Source organism: Daldinia caldariorum (genome assembly GCF_022478825.1).
Source record: "Daldinia caldariorum strain CBS 122874 unplaced genomic scaffold F4812scaffold_4, whole genome shotgun sequence".
NCBI lineage: Eukaryota > Fungi > Ascomycota > Sordariomycetes > Xylariales > Hypoxylaceae > Daldinia > Daldinia caldariorum.
The window spans coordinates 734,938-749,868 of NW_025953040.1; the positions used below are offsets into that span (position 1 = coordinate 734,938).

Here is a 14,931-nt window from a genome sequence, read left to right on the forward strand (position 1 = left end):
CACTAGTATTACTAACTAATATACTAATGCACTAAGATTAGACAGTGCGGGCTCATTAATCGGGTAACTATTCGGCGCCAAGCTGAAAGGATCGTACCAACATTAATAACAATTTCATAGTGGTATCATCGATAACGATACCTATCTACTTCCAAAGCAAAAAAGAAAAGCTAACTTGAGCTTCACCCGAAGCTACCTCTTTTTTTTTACACCATCTCCCATCTCCCATCTCCCCTCTTATACGACTTTCAGTCACACGCTCTTAATTCTCAAAATGGCCTCAATTGCGCGATGCCTTCGGGCAGCTAGACCGTCTACCCTCTCTCGACTGGCACAAGTACCGCGCACGACATACAACTGGCAACCGGCGACGCTGCGAGCTTTCTCTGCTTCACCGATAAGTGAGTTTATCCGATGTCGCTTTTCAACCAAAACCTCACCCCCCAAGCTTCTTAAAATACCACTCACTCTTACGCATATACCCTCATACACTCTCATATACACATACACACATGCATTCATACGTACATGCGCTAGAGGTAACATATTGCTAATCATTGTTTAACTCCCCCCACTCGTATAGGAGACATTCGCAAGTACACCAAAGACCACGAATGGATCGACCTGAACGCCGATAAGACGGCGGGCGTGATCGGCATCTCGCAGTACGCCGCCGAGGAGCTGGGCGACGTGGTATACGTTGAGCTGCCGGAGGAGGGCAAGGTGGTCAGCGCGGGCGACGCCATCGGCGCCGTGGAGTCGGTCAAGAGCGCCGCCGACATCAACGCCCCGATCGCCTGCAAGGTCACCAGCGTCAACCTGGCCCTCGAGGAGAAGCCCGGCACCATCAACCAGGTCCCCGAGGACGACTCGCACGGCGGCGGCTGGATCGTCAAGGTCCAGGTCGGCGAGCAGGGCGTCAAGGACTTCGACGCCCTCATGACCCTCGAGGAGTACAATGCGTTTACCGGCGAGGAGGAGCACTAGACATAGTTAAACTTGTATATCGAGAGAGATGGGGAAGTTTGAAAAGGATAGTGTAAGTGATGTGATGTGATGTGATGCGATGTGATTGATGATGATGAGTTATGGATGAGGAAGAGGACAGTCGGAGAGACGTCAATCAATCAATCATGCAAGCAAGCAAGCAAAGGGAGGGGGGGAAGGGGGGGAAGGGGGGGAGAGGGGAGAGGGGAATAGGTGTTCACCGGAAATGGATATTGACATTCAACAACCAGCAAGTGGGACAGAGACGGGCTCAACCTTGTATCATAACCTCGTTTAAGGGGGGTATTCTCATCATTCATGGCGAAAGCATCCGCGCGCAGATTCTACATAAAGGTTACATAGAACGGACGGCTCAAGTCTAAAAAAAAAAAAAATAAAAGCATCGTCCACCAGTGTTTTCCCCCATGAGCTTTAGGTACCTTAGGTCAGGTTAGGTAGATTTTTGTCCCAGTTCTATATGCTCGACAGCTCTACAGGACATCTCTACGCCGGCACCCACGGCTCCGCCTTGTCTCTATTAGCCTCCCGGTCCTGGTTTATCACGTCTAGAATCTTTTGCGCGCCGTTGTCCGTCAGCTGCTGGGCGACCTTCTTGCCGAACTCGATGGCCTCTTCCCGCGTCTTGATCTCCTCGATCTTCTCGGCGTCTGCGGCCTCGGTGCCCTCGACGTTCACAACCGTCCCCGTCAATCTTAACGTGTTTTCTCCTACCCACTTCGTCTCCACGCCGATGGGGATACTGCAGCCGCCTTCTAGCGTTCTCATCACGCTTCGTTCTGCCTCGGCTGCTAACATGACTTTGAAGTCTTGAAGGGGCGCTAGTATGTCCAGCGTCGTCTGATCGTCCGCTCGCGCCTCGATACCTAGACCCCCTTGGCCGACGGCGTGCAACATCCCGCCGCCTTCGGTAGTGCTATCGAGGTACTGCGAAATGCGGTTTTCCTGGCCCGTGCGGTGCAGGCCCGCGGCGGCGAGGATCAGCACGGAGAACCCGCTGTCCTCGGCGTCGAGCTTCTGGAGCCGCGTGTCGATGTTGCCGCGCATGTCCTTGAACCGCAGGTGCGGGTATCGTCGCTTGATCTGCGCCATCCGCCGGACGCTGCTGGTCCCGACCACGGCGCCCGCCGGCAGGTCCGCCAGCTTCTTGTACTGGTGCTCGAGGCCCTTCTTGACGACGACGACGTCGCGCGGGTCCTCGCGCGGCGTCACGCAGGCGAGGATCAGGCCCTCCGGCAGCGTCGTCGGCATGTCCTTCAGCGAGTGCACGATGATGTCGAGCTCGCCGGCCTTGAGCTCGGCTTCCAGCTCGTTCGTCCAGAGGCCCTTGCCGCCGAACTTGTACAGCGCCGTGATCTTGTCCTTGTCCGCCGTCGAGTGCATACCCTTGATCTCGAAGTTGACGGTCGGGTGCAGTTGCTTCAGGGCATTTGCGACATAGTCGGCTTGGTTTAGAGCTAGCTTCGATTTGCGCGTGCCGACCCTAATCGTAAGCTGCGGCGTTGTGGACGTCGACATCTCTTTTTTTTTTCTTTTTTTCTTTTTTTTCTTATGGGATAGGGACGGTCGGGATGGTCGGGTGGACGTTGAAGTAAGGAATATGGAAAGCTAAAATTGGCACTCTTGTAAGTCGCTGCTCTCAGATATGCTCTACTTTAATGTTGAATTCGGACGGAGGCAGATAATCTTGATCAAGGCGGAGGCCAGAAGTATTGCGTGGGTTTTCGCGGGGTCCAGACTTTCCAGAGCGGAAGATGGAGGGGCAGTTTTGAAATCAGCTGCGGGGCATTTCTTATCAGGTACTTCCGCATTCATACAAAAAGATGTACGATTAGATGTATTTACTCTATTAAGCTAAAGATTTTAAGGATCCTTGTTGGGTCGGCCCGCACAATATCCATCGGCCGCCCTCCCAGCCTCCGCATCCTCCAGTAAATAAACCCTGTTCTATTGCGGGGTACCCTGGGTTTCCATTTGCTACTACATAATACTATATATATTATTAATAATACCTTCATTTACATTGTCAACAGCGTCTTCTAAGGCTCACTGAGGTACTGGAACTTAGTTCAAGGCAATTGGATTATACTTAAGGTCAACCCAGCAAGGCCAACACAATAAGGCTGATATTTCGAATAATTTCCCTAAATGTCTTTCTTAATTCCCGAATGAGACGTCTCCTGATCCATAGGACTGTATACTTGCCGTCACCGGCTCGGAGCACCATTAACGAGCTAGAAATTCTCCTCTTACACATACCGGCATACCTAGTATTCCCGGACAGGAACGACAGGCCCGAGCATGTAGCATTTGTCCTGTATTTTCACATCAGTAACTCCAACTAGAGACGCCAATGTTTGCAAAACGCTCTCACAAACGCGTCACCCAACCCCAACTAACCGCTATACAACCACATCTAGGTATTCGGGCCTTCGCTTCAAGTTCTAGAATCCCTTTGTAATGCTAAGAGAAACCACAGCATGCATTAGCTGCTACATATTGTACCCCAAGTCGGCCCAACTGGATTATCGATCATGCAGCAGAGATGCGTGTATGCGTGTATGGAGATGCTGTTCCTGGCCGTAGATATCCAACTGATGTTACTATTCTCGGTAAATAGACTACAAATTCACGGCTCTCGTCTCCAGACCTCGATCACTTACCTCTTTTCGATGGAACATTCGTAATGCCGAACTGCTCGAGCTCTTCCTTATGGTAATCCTTCCCAAAATTGGAATCCTGCGAAGTTACACTTCTCTTCATCGTTTTCATGCCTCGCTTTTCACTTCCAGATGAGGCATTGAAACATATTACGAAGACGTCCCACTAGAGACGTGTCGTAGTCTCTAGGAATCTAGGCATCTAGTTCGCTTTATCACGAATGATAGCTTTTCACACACTGATATCATGCTATTACATAGTACCTTGAGGATTGATGCATTCATTCGGAATAACTCTATATAAGGCGACAGATCATTCGGTGTTTAGGAGCAAGTAGGAAGAAATCAACAACCTAGTCTTGTTCAGCTGAGTCGATATATATCATATCTTTCTTAGAGCAGTTCCAGTTCTTCATTTTCGAATATGAAATTCCACGCCATTCTTTCCGGTCCCGTCCTCATAGCCAGTTCCACTCTGGCTTTGAGAGGTCCACTTCTACGGGTTGACTCAACAGGTCCTGTGCTCACCACTACCACTGTGCTGACCGCCCAGATCCCTTCTCCAGCTGCAGGCTTTTCGTCTTCATCCGTCGCAGTTCCTGTCCCTGTGCCAAGCGGTTCCCAGGGCATTGGTCCAAAGTGTGGTAAAGGGTATACATACTGTGGCTACATGCTCACCGCAAACGGTCATAGTAAGAATTCTGACCGAACGGTCAATGATCCATAGAAAGTCTCTCTTTGCTAACTTGCGTAGACTTCGCACCTAACGATATCAGTAAGGCTTACTGCAACGGTCTCTCCGAGCTTTGCACGAACGGCAAGCCCAAGACAGATGTTTCCCAAGCTGTCTTCGTCTGCATGAACGAGCAGCCGTCCAGCGTTGAGCTCTTATGCGCTTGTAGCAGCAAATGCCGCAACGATGCCGAAAGCAATTTCATCGCCCACTGTGACAAGCCTTGCATCAACGCATGAATACGCGGAAGTATTCCAGCAAATACGGGAGGGGTTTAAACGGGAGTTTGCTCAAACCTGCACCTGTTAGGATGATCGGAGTGTGCTCAATGTTTTAACACGAGCTGGAGCTATAATGAATGCAACGTCGCTCGTTAGTTACATGTAATCCGAATTCTCTTCTATTCATTAGCCTATTTTCTCGATAATCCCCTGGCTTTCATCGTAAGATCCAGTCATTGATGATTAATGGCCCCAGTGTGTTGGCGCATGGCTATAGAGAATCGTAAAGGGTGAATGACATATAGAGAAAATTGATAGGATCGATATGCTTGTCTCGAAATAATGAAAATCATATGTCTGCAATATCCATGGCTCTTCTCGCTCTATAAGCCCCTTTAACACTATGGATGCACGTGATGTCTCAACATTTTTCTAGTTGAAGATGTTGGTAGTTAGAATTCAAAAAGTCTCCTGTTGCGCTTTCCAGATCAATATATGACACGACAATTGACACGTTGTATCCGGCTTATTTTAAGAGAGACCAACGAAGAAGTGATCGACTCAATACGGACTGCTCCACGGCTGTCCAGCGGCACAGCGACTAAGCAGCCAGGCCCGCCTCGTGATTTAGAGCTGAGCCCCTAACATGCACAGCGCAGATCTACATTGAGGCTTAACTTCATCCAATCAGCAAAACACATCTCTTATACACATGGGTCTATGATCTCAATCCGGTCGTTCCGTCGGCTGTTAATAGGCGACCCCGGCTTTCGTGTTCGTAACAACTGGCTCGAACCGCCTTGAGATTCCCCGGTTGGCCCGACAAAGGAATTGGAAGAGGGATCCTCCTATCGGTATCACGGAACCGGGCTCGTGCATCGCCACGACTGACGTTGGATTACGATAATCAGGAGCACATATAAAGCCAAGAAGACCGCTGTTCGTTAAAGAAAAAAAATATCACTCTACCAACCAACAACATTATCCCAGACAATTACATCTTAATATCTAATACGTCTACTCACCATATAACGTTTTTTTAATATTTTAATATTATTAAAAATTCACAACCTAGTCGTCAAGATGTTCGCCTCAGTCATCGCACCTCTCACCTTCCTCGCCTTGGCCAGCGCCTCTCCGGTCCCGGCCTCCGACCCCGGTAGCGCCTGGGAGCTCTCCAAGTCCAACGGCTTCCACCTGCAAGCACAGCTGCGCCCCGGCAGCGGGGACATCGACCCCCCGGTGTCGGGCGGCTACCTGAGCAGCGCGCACGTGGGCGCGGGGCAGAACATCGCGATCGTGTCGGGCGTCAAGCCGGCCGACGGGTCGGCGTACTACGTCAACGGGACGGAGGCGCAGGGCTGGGTCGACGTGCTCACGGACCTCGGCACGACGTTTCCCTGGGGCCTGAACGTCCAGGACGCGGACGCGTTCGACCCCGCGTACCCGGGCGAGCACGGCGCGAGCGTCAACGTCGGCGGTGGCAGCGACGGCATCGCGATCCAGCGCGCCGAGAACCTGGTCCTGCTCGGCGGCGCCTCCGAGGGCTCGTACGCCGTGTGCAACCGGTACATCGCGTACTGGCAGCAGGATCTGCAGGTCGTCAGGTACATCTACCCCGGCGAGTCCGTGCCCGAGGACTGCGTCGCTCTCGACTTCGTCCCTATCTGCGCGGAGCTGGCGCCCCTGCCTGAGGGCTCCGACGCTACGCATGAGTTTGCCCAGGAAGTTGACTGTGTTGTGTCGTCTTAAAAAGAGGTTATGAGAGGGTTTGGAAGAGGAGGTAAAATGGAGGGGGAATGTGGGAAGAGATACGATAGTTATGCAATGGGAATTGGTACATCCAATATTCTAAAAGCACCTACGGCAGTAGGAAAGGAAGCACATGCTATCCTAGAAGTTGCAGCTATGCCAGTAGAACACGTCGGCTTATTGTGATGGGGAAAGATATTCTCCGGTATATACGAAGTAAATTTGTGAAGCACTACCGAAGCGCATTAACCCTTTCATCCCGTCTTGTGATTATGTGACACTACTCGCTTCAGTAATTCCCCAGACTCAGCATTCCCACAGCCTTTAAAATATGTCAGGTATACTCGGTACTCTTAAGTCTTAGACAACTAGACTCATAGTTTCATATCATTAGGTCGGTACGTATGGTTTGGTAGTCGGACCTGAGGCCCCCGAGTTCGCTATCCGGTGGCTAGCTTGCAGCGCACGAAGCTCTTCAAGAGTGCACTGGGCTGGTAAATAGGCGTGGTGTTCCGCCCAATTGTCGTACCATTCATAGCCTTCCATCGATGAATCCGACTGAACACTCGCTGGTGATCGGGGTATGCCTTCCTCATTGGCGTCACTATCCGACGAATTGTCCACGTCTGATAATGATTTCCGAGGTTCATCAGGGTAGAAAATTGATAGTGGAAGTCCCTTGAGCCATTCTAATACATCTGGGTCTATGCCGTCAACCCCTTGCTCCACCCACCATCTTATGCCCTCCAGATCGTATGTTGGATTAGGGCCTAGCGGGTCTCCTTGATCAATAACATGAGCCTCTGTCCATCGCGAACCGCTTAACATCCAACGTTCATGGATGTTGAATTCCTCAGGAAGTCTCAACACCACATTTTCATACGGTCTCGTTTGGACCGCGTTGACGAGTTGGTCGAGGAGAAGATTCTCGTTCTGTTGAACGATAGGCATATCATATCCATTGAGACCGTATTTCTGCGGTCCCTTGGACACGAGGCACTCAGCGCACTTAGTATAGAATATACGTTCAAATCTTATATATTCGGGGTCATAATTTGGGCACTCCTCGGCAGAAGGCAGTGGCGTTGGACAGCCAGACGCATGTTCCTCAAGCTTATGAGCTACACGTGCTGCGTGACAGCCGACAAGGAACCTTAGGACGGCGAGAGTCTTGGGGAAGGCATTCGAAGGCTCATCTTCGCAGCAGATCTCTAGATTGACGTGATAACACATGACAGCACTCAAGGACGTAATGAAGCACCAATTACCCCTAGGCTTGGACCTAACAAATAGTAAACTCCTTCTTACGTAATTCACCTAGGTGGCGATATTCACTCTTTATATATATGTATACTTGAAGATATAAGCCAACGATGTTTATGAGGAATCTGTGTAACAGTGAGCTTGATTATATGCAACATGATTGTTTTAGGAGTAGCAGATATGCAAAATCCACACAAATATCCATTTTCAAACATACACGTTCATGTACAGTATATATGTATGTTGTAACTAATGCACATTGTTAGCAAGTGGTCAAGCACAAGTTTGCCTCATACTTTACATATCGTATAACAGTTAGCTAAGAGCGGTAGGGTAACTATGGTACCTAAAGCATGCCATGATCGTCTCCCAAGAAAAGAAAGACGAAAAATAAAACAAAATACCAAACTCTTAACAATTCTGACAGGAATAAAGTTTACCTTAGGTAGGTGTCTTAGAGTTGAATAATATGCTTCACTGTCTCTCCAGTTCTTTTGAGGTGATGGGATGCAACTTTGCAATTGATGGGTATTTGAGGGCAGAGGGAGAAACGACTTGGATGGTTCAACTATCCTCACAGGTGTCTAGGAGGTAGGTTAGGTGCCTGTTAACTTTCAACTGATATAGTCATCACGCGGGGGCGAATTCGCCCAACTCAAAAGGACTTGATCATGTAAGCACTTGTTCCATTGCCGTATTTAGTAATTATTGAGCGTAGCTGAACGGTCTGATTGGTTGTATGTAGGTAGATGCGTCAAGTCTTAGATGGCTGACATGCGTTGCATGCATAACTGTATGCCAATGTTCTGGCATGTTGTTGTCATAAGTAAGAGAAAGTTGTAACGAAACAACTTTGTTGTTCCGCATAAGACTCCAAGATAACTCTTAGAACTAGCTATACGTACAACCATTTCCTTTGTCCTGAGGCTACCTGGTACACATCATACGTCTAACTGCTAATCATTATATCACATATCAGACAAACATAGGTAGCTATAACGCCTAAGCTATTGAATAGATGTCTAACGCCTTTCATATACTACTGTGCAGTATTTCAGTACCACTATACCTCGTTTAAAGGTTCGTATAGCGTGACCTATAGGTTCGTTGTGACACTTGACGGTAGAATTGAATTGGGATACCTCTATGTTAATAAGCTGTCTAACTTTTGGCGGAGTCGGAGCGTCTTATATACATCTGGGATGTACTTAGGTGGTATTTGTTCAACCTTGAGAAGTATCAGAACTACCACGAAATTACCATAACCCTTTTAGATACCTCACTTGTTACCCTTTTTCGAAACATCGAACCAATGGTTCCATTCATAGCAACTTTCTCTTCTACCGTCCCTTGCAAACTAAATATTCATCTAACCGATAAAGAAGCTAGATTCATACGTCGTCGTTGATTGGTGCCCGCAAACCCACCTTTCTCCGCATGTCCTTTCCCATGGACAGTACTCCACTTACTATATCTGGATACCCTTTGCGGGTCTACGTCTCATTGATTTGCCTTGACCTCTCACAAGACGCACACATGCCAACTTGCGTAACCTTTGTCACACAAACGCCTGACGACTTAGAAGCTTAGGCAGAATCTTGCCAATGTACTCGATGTATCCCTGTGGGATGTGATTTAGACATATCATTCTTGAATTCTACATCGGCTGTTCTTTTATACCGACCACAGAGGACACAGCCTACAACCGCTGGACCTTTGATTGGTGCGGCCTGTTTCGCTAACTGTCCATATGATCCAGACTGCTACTATGTATACCAACAACTACCAATCTAAATCATCTTCACGTATTGTTAACTTCTTGAGTAGCCAGGATCCTTAGAAGCGGGGAGAGAGGGTGGTAGGTTCGAGTGGAGGTTTCAAAGCAAGACTCGGGTATCTATTTAAATTATCAAATACACATACCCAAAGCTTGATCATGTGCCCCCTATTTATTCTCCCTAGTTGCCACTCTTATCCTTCTCGGGCCGTGTGGGATGAACCCTCGTCAACCCTCTTCTTCTACTCACCTTGTGTGCCTTAGGTACTTTTCTCTCTTATACATTTCGATTTTCCCCTGCTTCATGCTCCTTCTCGTAATGTGATGCGATTCTAGCAGTTAGCAGGGAGGGATTGCGAATGTCGAATGAGCCTCTAAATTTGCGCTGCATGGCAGACATTTATTGTGCTCCGTCAACATGTTCTCCTGGTCGTTACTCCGGCCGGCCCTGGTCGCGAATCCTGCTTCGCCTGGTGCAACGAAGGGCCTTACACGTTGCGCTATATCACATGTCTTAGGTTCGTTCTAATATATAGGATATATGAGTTGAGGCACCTGGGCGCTTCATCATATTCTTCTTCTGTGAGATATATACTAATTAGACGAAATTGTAGACAGGACGGCGCAATCTGGAGCCGTAGCTGTGAGGTTCCGACGACAATGGAACAGCACCTATGCCAAGAAGCCCACAGTTCTACCCGCTCTGCCAAAGAAGGCGTTCGGCAGTGGTAGGAATGTTGCAAATAGAGTAATTTCTGTGACGTCTTATTCGACCGTCGTCGAGACGCCATCCACGCCTTATGCAGATCTTACTGTAGGTGTACCCCGCGAGACGTTTGCTAATGAACGCCGCGTGGCGATTTCGCCTCAAAATGTTGCTCTTCTCAAGAAGAAGGGGTTTCGTAATGTCCTGGTGGAGCGTGGAGCCGGTGCGCTTGCCGATTTCCCGGATGAAGCTTACCAGAAAGCTGGCGCTACTTTGGTGGACGCGGATGGAGCATGGAGCCAAGCGGATATCGTACTTAAAGTACGAGGACCGAATGTAAAGGAAATTGACCAGCTTAAAGAAGGCGCAACGATCATCTCAATGCTACAGCCCGCCCAGAATAAGGACATTGTTGAGCGGCTTGCTGCTCGTAAGGTTACCTCATTCGCCATGGACATGATTCCCCGTATCTCCCGCGCTCAAGTATTTGATGCCCTTAGCTCAATGGCAAACATCGCTGGGTACAAGGCGGTTCTGGAAGCGTCTAACAACTTTGGCCGCTTCTTAACTGGTCAGGTTACTGCTGCTGGGAAAATCCCGCCATGCAAGGTTCTTGTCATCGGTGCCGGTGTCGCGGGCTTGAGTGCAATTGCAACTGCTCGCAGGATGGGTGCTATTGTTCGAGGTTTTGACACACGCTCCGCTGCAAGAGAGCAAGTCCAATCCTTGGGTGCGGAGTTCATCGAGGTTGAGATACAGGAAGATGGGTCTGGAGCCGGTGGATATGCCAAGGAAATGTCTCCCGAATTCATCGCAGCCGAAATGAAGTTATTCACCGAGCAAGCTAAAGATGTCGACATCATTATCACAACGGCTCTTATTCCTGGGAAGAGAGCGCCTAAGTTGATCACCAAGGATATGGTCGAAGTCATGAAACCTGGCTCTGTTATTGTTGACTTGGCTGCTGAAGCAGGAGGAAATTGCGAAGTGACCGAACCTGGTAAACTGATAACGTACAATGACGTGAAAGTCATCGGTAAGGCCTAATTGATAGCCCTAAACCTCTGATTTGCTGACATTGTTGAAGGATATACGGACTTGCCATCTAGACTACCGACACAGTCGTCGACTCTGTACTCGAACAACATAGTCAAGTTCCTCCTATCAATGTCTCCCCAGGATAAGTCATTCGGCATCGGCTTGAGCGACGAAGTTGTTCGAGGCGCTATTGTCACTAACAAGGGAGAAATCTTACCCCCTGCCCCTCGGCCAGCTCCGCCACCAGCTCCCACGCCCAAAGCTGCAGCAAAATCTGAGGAAGAGGTGGTGGCAATAACGCCATTCCAAAAGACTTCTCGAGAAGTGGCTGCAGTGACTGCCGGTATGGGTACTGTTTTGGCTCTTGGTAAACTGACTGGTCCTGTCTTCATGAGTAATGCCTTTACCTTCGGACTAGCTTCGCTGATCGGATATCGTGTGGTCTGGGGTGTGAGTCCGGCTCTTCACTCTCCCCTGATGAGTGTCACCAATGCTATTTCTGGTAAGAAAACCCAGGATATCGTTTGAATAACCGTCACTGATGAATATGCTAAAGGGATGGTCGGTATTGGTGGCCTCTTTATACTGGGTGGTGGTTATGTCCCTGAAACAATACCGCAAGCGCTTGGTGCAGCTTCTGTGCTCTTGGCTTTCGTAAACGTATCGGGCGGCTTCGTCATTACTAAGAGGATGCTTGATATGTTTAAGCGTACGTGATGTCAGGCTCGAGGAGGATACGTCGTTACCTGCTAACCAAGACGTAGGACCAACTGACCCCCCGGAGTACCCATGGCTGTATGCGATCCCTGGTATTTTATTCGGAGGCGGCTATCTTGCGGCGGCATCGACAGGCGCTGCAGGACTCGTTCAAGCTGGATATATGGTCAGCTCAATCCTCTGTATTAGCTCCTTATCAGGCTTGGCTTCCCAAGCCACGGCACGAATGGGTAACTTACTCGGAATCCTCGGTGTTGGCTCTGGTGTTCTCGCCTCCCTACTAGCTGTCGGATTCAGCCCTGAAGTGTTAACCCAATTCGGCGCGCTTGCTACGGTTGGGGCAGTCTTGGGATTTGTCATTGGTAAACGTATCACTCCGACAGATCTTCCTCAGACCGTTGCTGCGCTTCATTCTGTAGTTGGTCTGGCTGCGGTATTGACTAGCATTGGAAGTGTCATGGGAGATCTTTCACATATCTCGACTCTCCACCTCGTCACGGCATACCTCGGGGTATTAATTGGTGGTATCACATTTACTGGATCTATTGTCGCATTTATGAAATTAGCTGGAAAGATGTCATCTAAGCCTTTGATCCTCCGTGGTCGGCACTTGATTAACTCCGGTATGCTCGCTGCTAACATTGGAACAATGGGTGCTTTTGTCACGATGGCACCAGGCTCGCCCATGATTGCTGCCGTGGCACTATGTGCAAACACGATATTATCGTTTGCGAAGGGATTTACTACGACATCTGCGATCGGCGGAGCAGACATGCCGGTTGTGATCACGGTCCTTAACGCGTATAGCGGCTTTGCGTTGGTAGCGGAAGGCTTCATGTTGGAGAACCCATTGTTAACCACAGTCGGCGCGCTTATTGGCGTTTCGGGCTCAATCCTTTCGTATATCATGTGTGTGGCAATGAATCGGAGTCTCACGAATGTTCTATTTGGCGGTATATCGGCGCCCGCGAAAACGGACTATAAGATCGAAGGGTCGGTGACGCAGACAAATGTCGAGGAGACAGCAGAATCTCTAATCAACGCGGAGAACGTTATCATTGTAGTCGGATACGGAATGGCGGTCGCGAAAGCGCAGTATGCTATTAGCGAGATAACTAGGATGCTCCGGGCCAAAGGGATCAATGTTCGCTTTGCCATTCACCCTGTCGCGGGTCGCATGCCTGGACAGTGCAATGTCTTACTGGCGGAGGCGAGTGTGCCGTATGATATCGTGTTAGAGATGGACGAGATAAACGACGACTTTGGCGACACCGATGTTACTCTCGTAATCGGTGCAAACGACACGGTTAACCCTATCGCGCTCGAGCCTGGTAGCCCTATTGCGGGAATGCCCGTTCTGCATGCTTGGAAGAGTAAGCAGGTTATCGTCATGAAACGTGGTATGGCTAGTGGCTATGGTAAGTCAATCTTCTCACGGATATGATGTGCGAAAAAGGAAGAACCAACGCGCTAATGTTCTAATACCTAGCTGATGTTCCCAACCCGATGTTCTACATGCCCGGAACGAAGATGTTGTTCGGCGATGCTAAAGTTACTTGTGATGGTAATCCCCCTCCCTTGTCCGAGATGAATTTGGACGTAGAACTGAAATTGTAAACAGCGATTAAAGCAGCTGTCGAAGCGCGAACCTAGAATAGAAACTCTGCCACGGGTGGAGCATGCATCTTAGACTCTTGTTCAGAGATCTCGTTTGCATTCTAGACTTTTAGAGCATCCGATATCATGCTTATCGTTATTTCGAAGATTCATGTTCCTTGCGAGGAGTCAGCTATATAGGCCTTGAGCTATCGGGATTAATCTCCTTTGAAATGATCACGTATTATTCGTGAGGTTTCTGATTGCGATGTTGCTGAAGTTAGTCCCCGTGTAAAGACCATCGTCTTCTTGTTTCCAAGTGCCGATTGGTTCTGCTACAAAGGTAATTTTAGGTACTCGGCCGCGTAGACTTTTCGGGTACATAGCGTCGCAGTGCCCCCAAAAAGGTTTTGGTGTTCTTCCCCAGCATTTAACAATCGCTCGAAGTCGGGTGATCACGTCAGTGGCTTGATACACACAGCAAGAAAATGCAAGTCAGATTCTATCCATGCATTAAGTACCTGATACCTTTGAGCACCCTAGTCGTCTAATTGCTTCTATGCGATAGAAGAAACAGAGGAAGTAAATTAAAATTAACGAATTGTCTGATCTTCTGATAAAAAATCTTTTAATCAACCGAGCACAGAGAATATCCCCACCTAACCTTCAAACGTTATAAGGGGAACTAGTCAGAAGGTCGCATGAAGACGCGAACCCAAAATTACACCCATAAAAAAGTAGAGAAGTTCCCCTTCTCTCGATAATCCGTTCCGTTGCATAATATTCCAGTCCCTCAAACTCCATATCCTACTCCCTCACGTATATAACCCCATGATTTAAAGAATTCCAGACACGGAGGTAGGTAGGATTCCGCCCTGCTCGTCTTTGCCACCCCGCTCGGCGCGGTTGACACCTTCTTTCGATACAAGGTCGCCGACCGGTTGTAGGAGTCCGCCTTGGCCGACTTGGCCAGTGACTACATTATTCACGCCGTCTTGTAGCGTATCGACTTGCTCGATGTTGGTAACTTTGGTCTTGTCCAGCTGCTCTGTTATTCGAGACCGATATTTGATTAGCCCGAGTCCAAGAATTCCCTTTTTGCACCAAGAAGAGACGAAAACAAAGGAAATATAGGGGTAAAAGTGGTAGTGTTGAAGAGATATAAGGGGATTTTCTTACCCCTGGTTGCGTAGCTAGCCTTGTTGTCCTTGGTAAAATATTTGAGGAAGTGATCCTCGATCCAAGGCATCCAAATCTCGTATTGCTCGTTGTACTTCTGCTTTGTCCACTCCATGTTGTTTAGTCTCGATAGCGATTCGCGGTATCGATTCAGTCAAGATAAAACTTAAAAAAAAAATCCCCAATAATGTGATCTAGGTAGCGACGAAAAGGAGGCAAAAATAATGTAAACACGAGAAAGACGAATCCTGTTCTTACCCACAAACCCCGTAAAACCGCGTCTA

General features: G+C 48.7%; 7 protein-coding genes across 7 annotated transcripts; 4 read left to right on the top strand and 3 right to left on the bottom strand.

Moving 5' to 3' along the window:
- Positions 1–36: 36 nt before the first annotated feature.
- F4812DRAFT_420436 (glycine cleavage system H protein-like protein) lies at positions 37–1,163 on the top strand. The gene is made up of 2 exons (XM_047933447.1): positions 37–401; positions 584–1,163. Exons 1-2 carry the CDS (start codon positions 275–277, stop codon positions 985–987), a joined length of 531 nt encoding a protein of 176 aa, XP_047792124.1. The 5' UTR covers positions 37–274; the 3' UTR covers positions 988–1,163.
- A 145-nt stretch (positions 1,164–1,308) lies between these two features.
- F4812DRAFT_420438 (porphobilinogen deaminase) lies at positions 1,309–2,986 on the bottom strand. The gene has a single exon (XM_047933448.1). The coding sequence runs from the start codon at positions 2,521–2,523 to the stop codon at positions 1,492–1,494; it is 1,032 nt and encodes a 343-aa protein (XP_047792125.1). The 5' UTR covers positions 2,524–2,986; the 3' UTR covers positions 1,309–1,491.
- A 750-nt stretch (positions 2,987–3,736) lies between these two features.
- On the top strand, positions 3,737–5,100 carry F4812DRAFT_304127 (uncharacterized protein). The gene is made up of 2 exons (XM_047931251.1): positions 3,737–4,357; positions 4,420–5,100. Exons 1-2 carry the CDS (start codon positions 4,090–4,092, stop codon positions 4,635–4,637), a joined length of 486 nt encoding a protein of 161 aa, XP_047792126.1. The 5' UTR covers positions 3,737–4,089; the 3' UTR covers positions 4,638–5,100.
- A 469-nt stretch (positions 5,101–5,569) lies between these two features.
- Positions 5,570–6,889, top strand: F4812DRAFT_420446 (uncharacterized protein). The gene has a single exon (XM_047933449.1). The coding sequence runs from the start codon at positions 5,703–5,705 to the stop codon at positions 6,369–6,371; it is 669 nt and encodes a 222-aa protein (XP_047792127.1). The 5' UTR covers positions 5,570–5,702; the 3' UTR covers positions 6,372–6,889.
- Positions 6,567–7,604, bottom strand: F4812DRAFT_469869 (uncharacterized protein; the record flags this gene model as incomplete). The annotated part of the gene is made up of 1 exon (XM_047938915.1): positions 6,567–7,604. One exon carries the CDS (start codon positions 7,602–7,604, stop codon positions 6,762–6,764), a length of 843 nt encoding a protein of 280 aa, XP_047792128.1. The 3' UTR covers positions 6,567–6,761.
- A 1,492-nt stretch (positions 7,605–9,096) lies between these two features.
- F4812DRAFT_420455 (NAD(P) transhydrogenase mitochondrial precursor) lies at positions 9,097–13,994 on the top strand. The gene is made up of 7 exons (XM_047933450.1): positions 9,097–9,929; positions 10,026–11,153; positions 11,205–11,657; positions 11,712–11,864; positions 11,920–13,290; positions 13,362–13,436; positions 13,494–13,994. Exons 1-7 carry the CDS (start codon positions 9,830–9,832, stop codon positions 13,523–13,525), a joined length of 3,312 nt encoding a protein of 1,103 aa, XP_047792129.1. The 5' UTR covers positions 9,097–9,829; the 3' UTR covers positions 13,526–13,994.
- Positions 13,995–14,923, bottom strand: F4812DRAFT_420456 (uncharacterized protein). The gene is made up of 2 exons (XM_047933451.1): positions 14,648–14,923; positions 13,995–14,516 (listed from the first exon to the last, which is right to left on the bottom strand). The coding sequence occupies exons 1-2, from the start codon at positions 14,760–14,762 to the stop codon at positions 14,305–14,307; spliced, it is 327 nt and encodes a 108-aa protein (XP_047792130.1). The 5' UTR covers positions 14,763–14,923; the 3' UTR covers positions 13,995–14,304.
- Positions 14,924–14,931: the final 8 nt, after the last annotated feature.

Bases quoted from the DNA above. Each gene is read 5' to 3' on its own strand.
- F4812DRAFT_420436 (XM_047933447.1), top strand. From the start codon at position 275: ATGGCCTCAATTGCGCGATGCCTTCGGGCAGCTAGACCGTCTACCCTC. The intron at 402-583 runs GTGAGTTTATCC...CCACTCGTATAG, and splicing joins TTTCTCTGCTTCACCGATAA to GAGACATTCGCAAGTACACC.
- F4812DRAFT_420438 (XM_047933448.1), bottom strand. From the start codon at position 2,523: ATGTCGACGTCCACAACGCCGCAGCTTACGATTAGGGTCGGCACGCGC.
- F4812DRAFT_304127 (XM_047931251.1), top strand. From the start codon at position 4,090: ATGAAATTCCACGCCATTCTTTCCGGTCCCGTCCTCATAGCCAGTTCC. The intron at 4,358-4,419 runs GTAAGAATTCTG...TAACTTGCGTAG, and splicing joins GCTCACCGCAAACGGTCATA to ACTTCGCACCTAACGATATC.
- F4812DRAFT_420446 (XM_047933449.1), top strand. From the start codon at position 5,703: ATGTTCGCCTCAGTCATCGCACCTCTCACCTTCCTCGCCTTGGCCAGC.
- F4812DRAFT_420455 (XM_047933450.1), top strand. From the start codon at position 9,830: ATGTTCTCCTGGTCGTTACTCCGGCCGGCCCTGGTCGCGAATCCTGCT. The intron at 9,930-10,025 runs GTTCGTTCTAAT...ACGAAATTGTAG, and splicing joins CGCTATATCACATGTCTTAG to ACAGGACGGCGCAATCTGGA. The intron at 11,154-11,204 runs GTAAGGCCTAAT...ACATTGTTGAAG, and splicing joins CAATGACGTGAAAGTCATCG to GATATACGGACTTGCCATCT.
- F4812DRAFT_420456 (XM_047933451.1), bottom strand. From the start codon at position 14,762: ATGGAGTGGACAAAGCAGAAGTACAACGAGCAATACGAGATTTGGATG. The intron at 14,517-14,647 runs GTAAGAAAATCC...CTCGAATAACAG, and splicing joins GGCTAGCTACGCAACCAGGG to AGCAGCTGGACAAGACCAAA.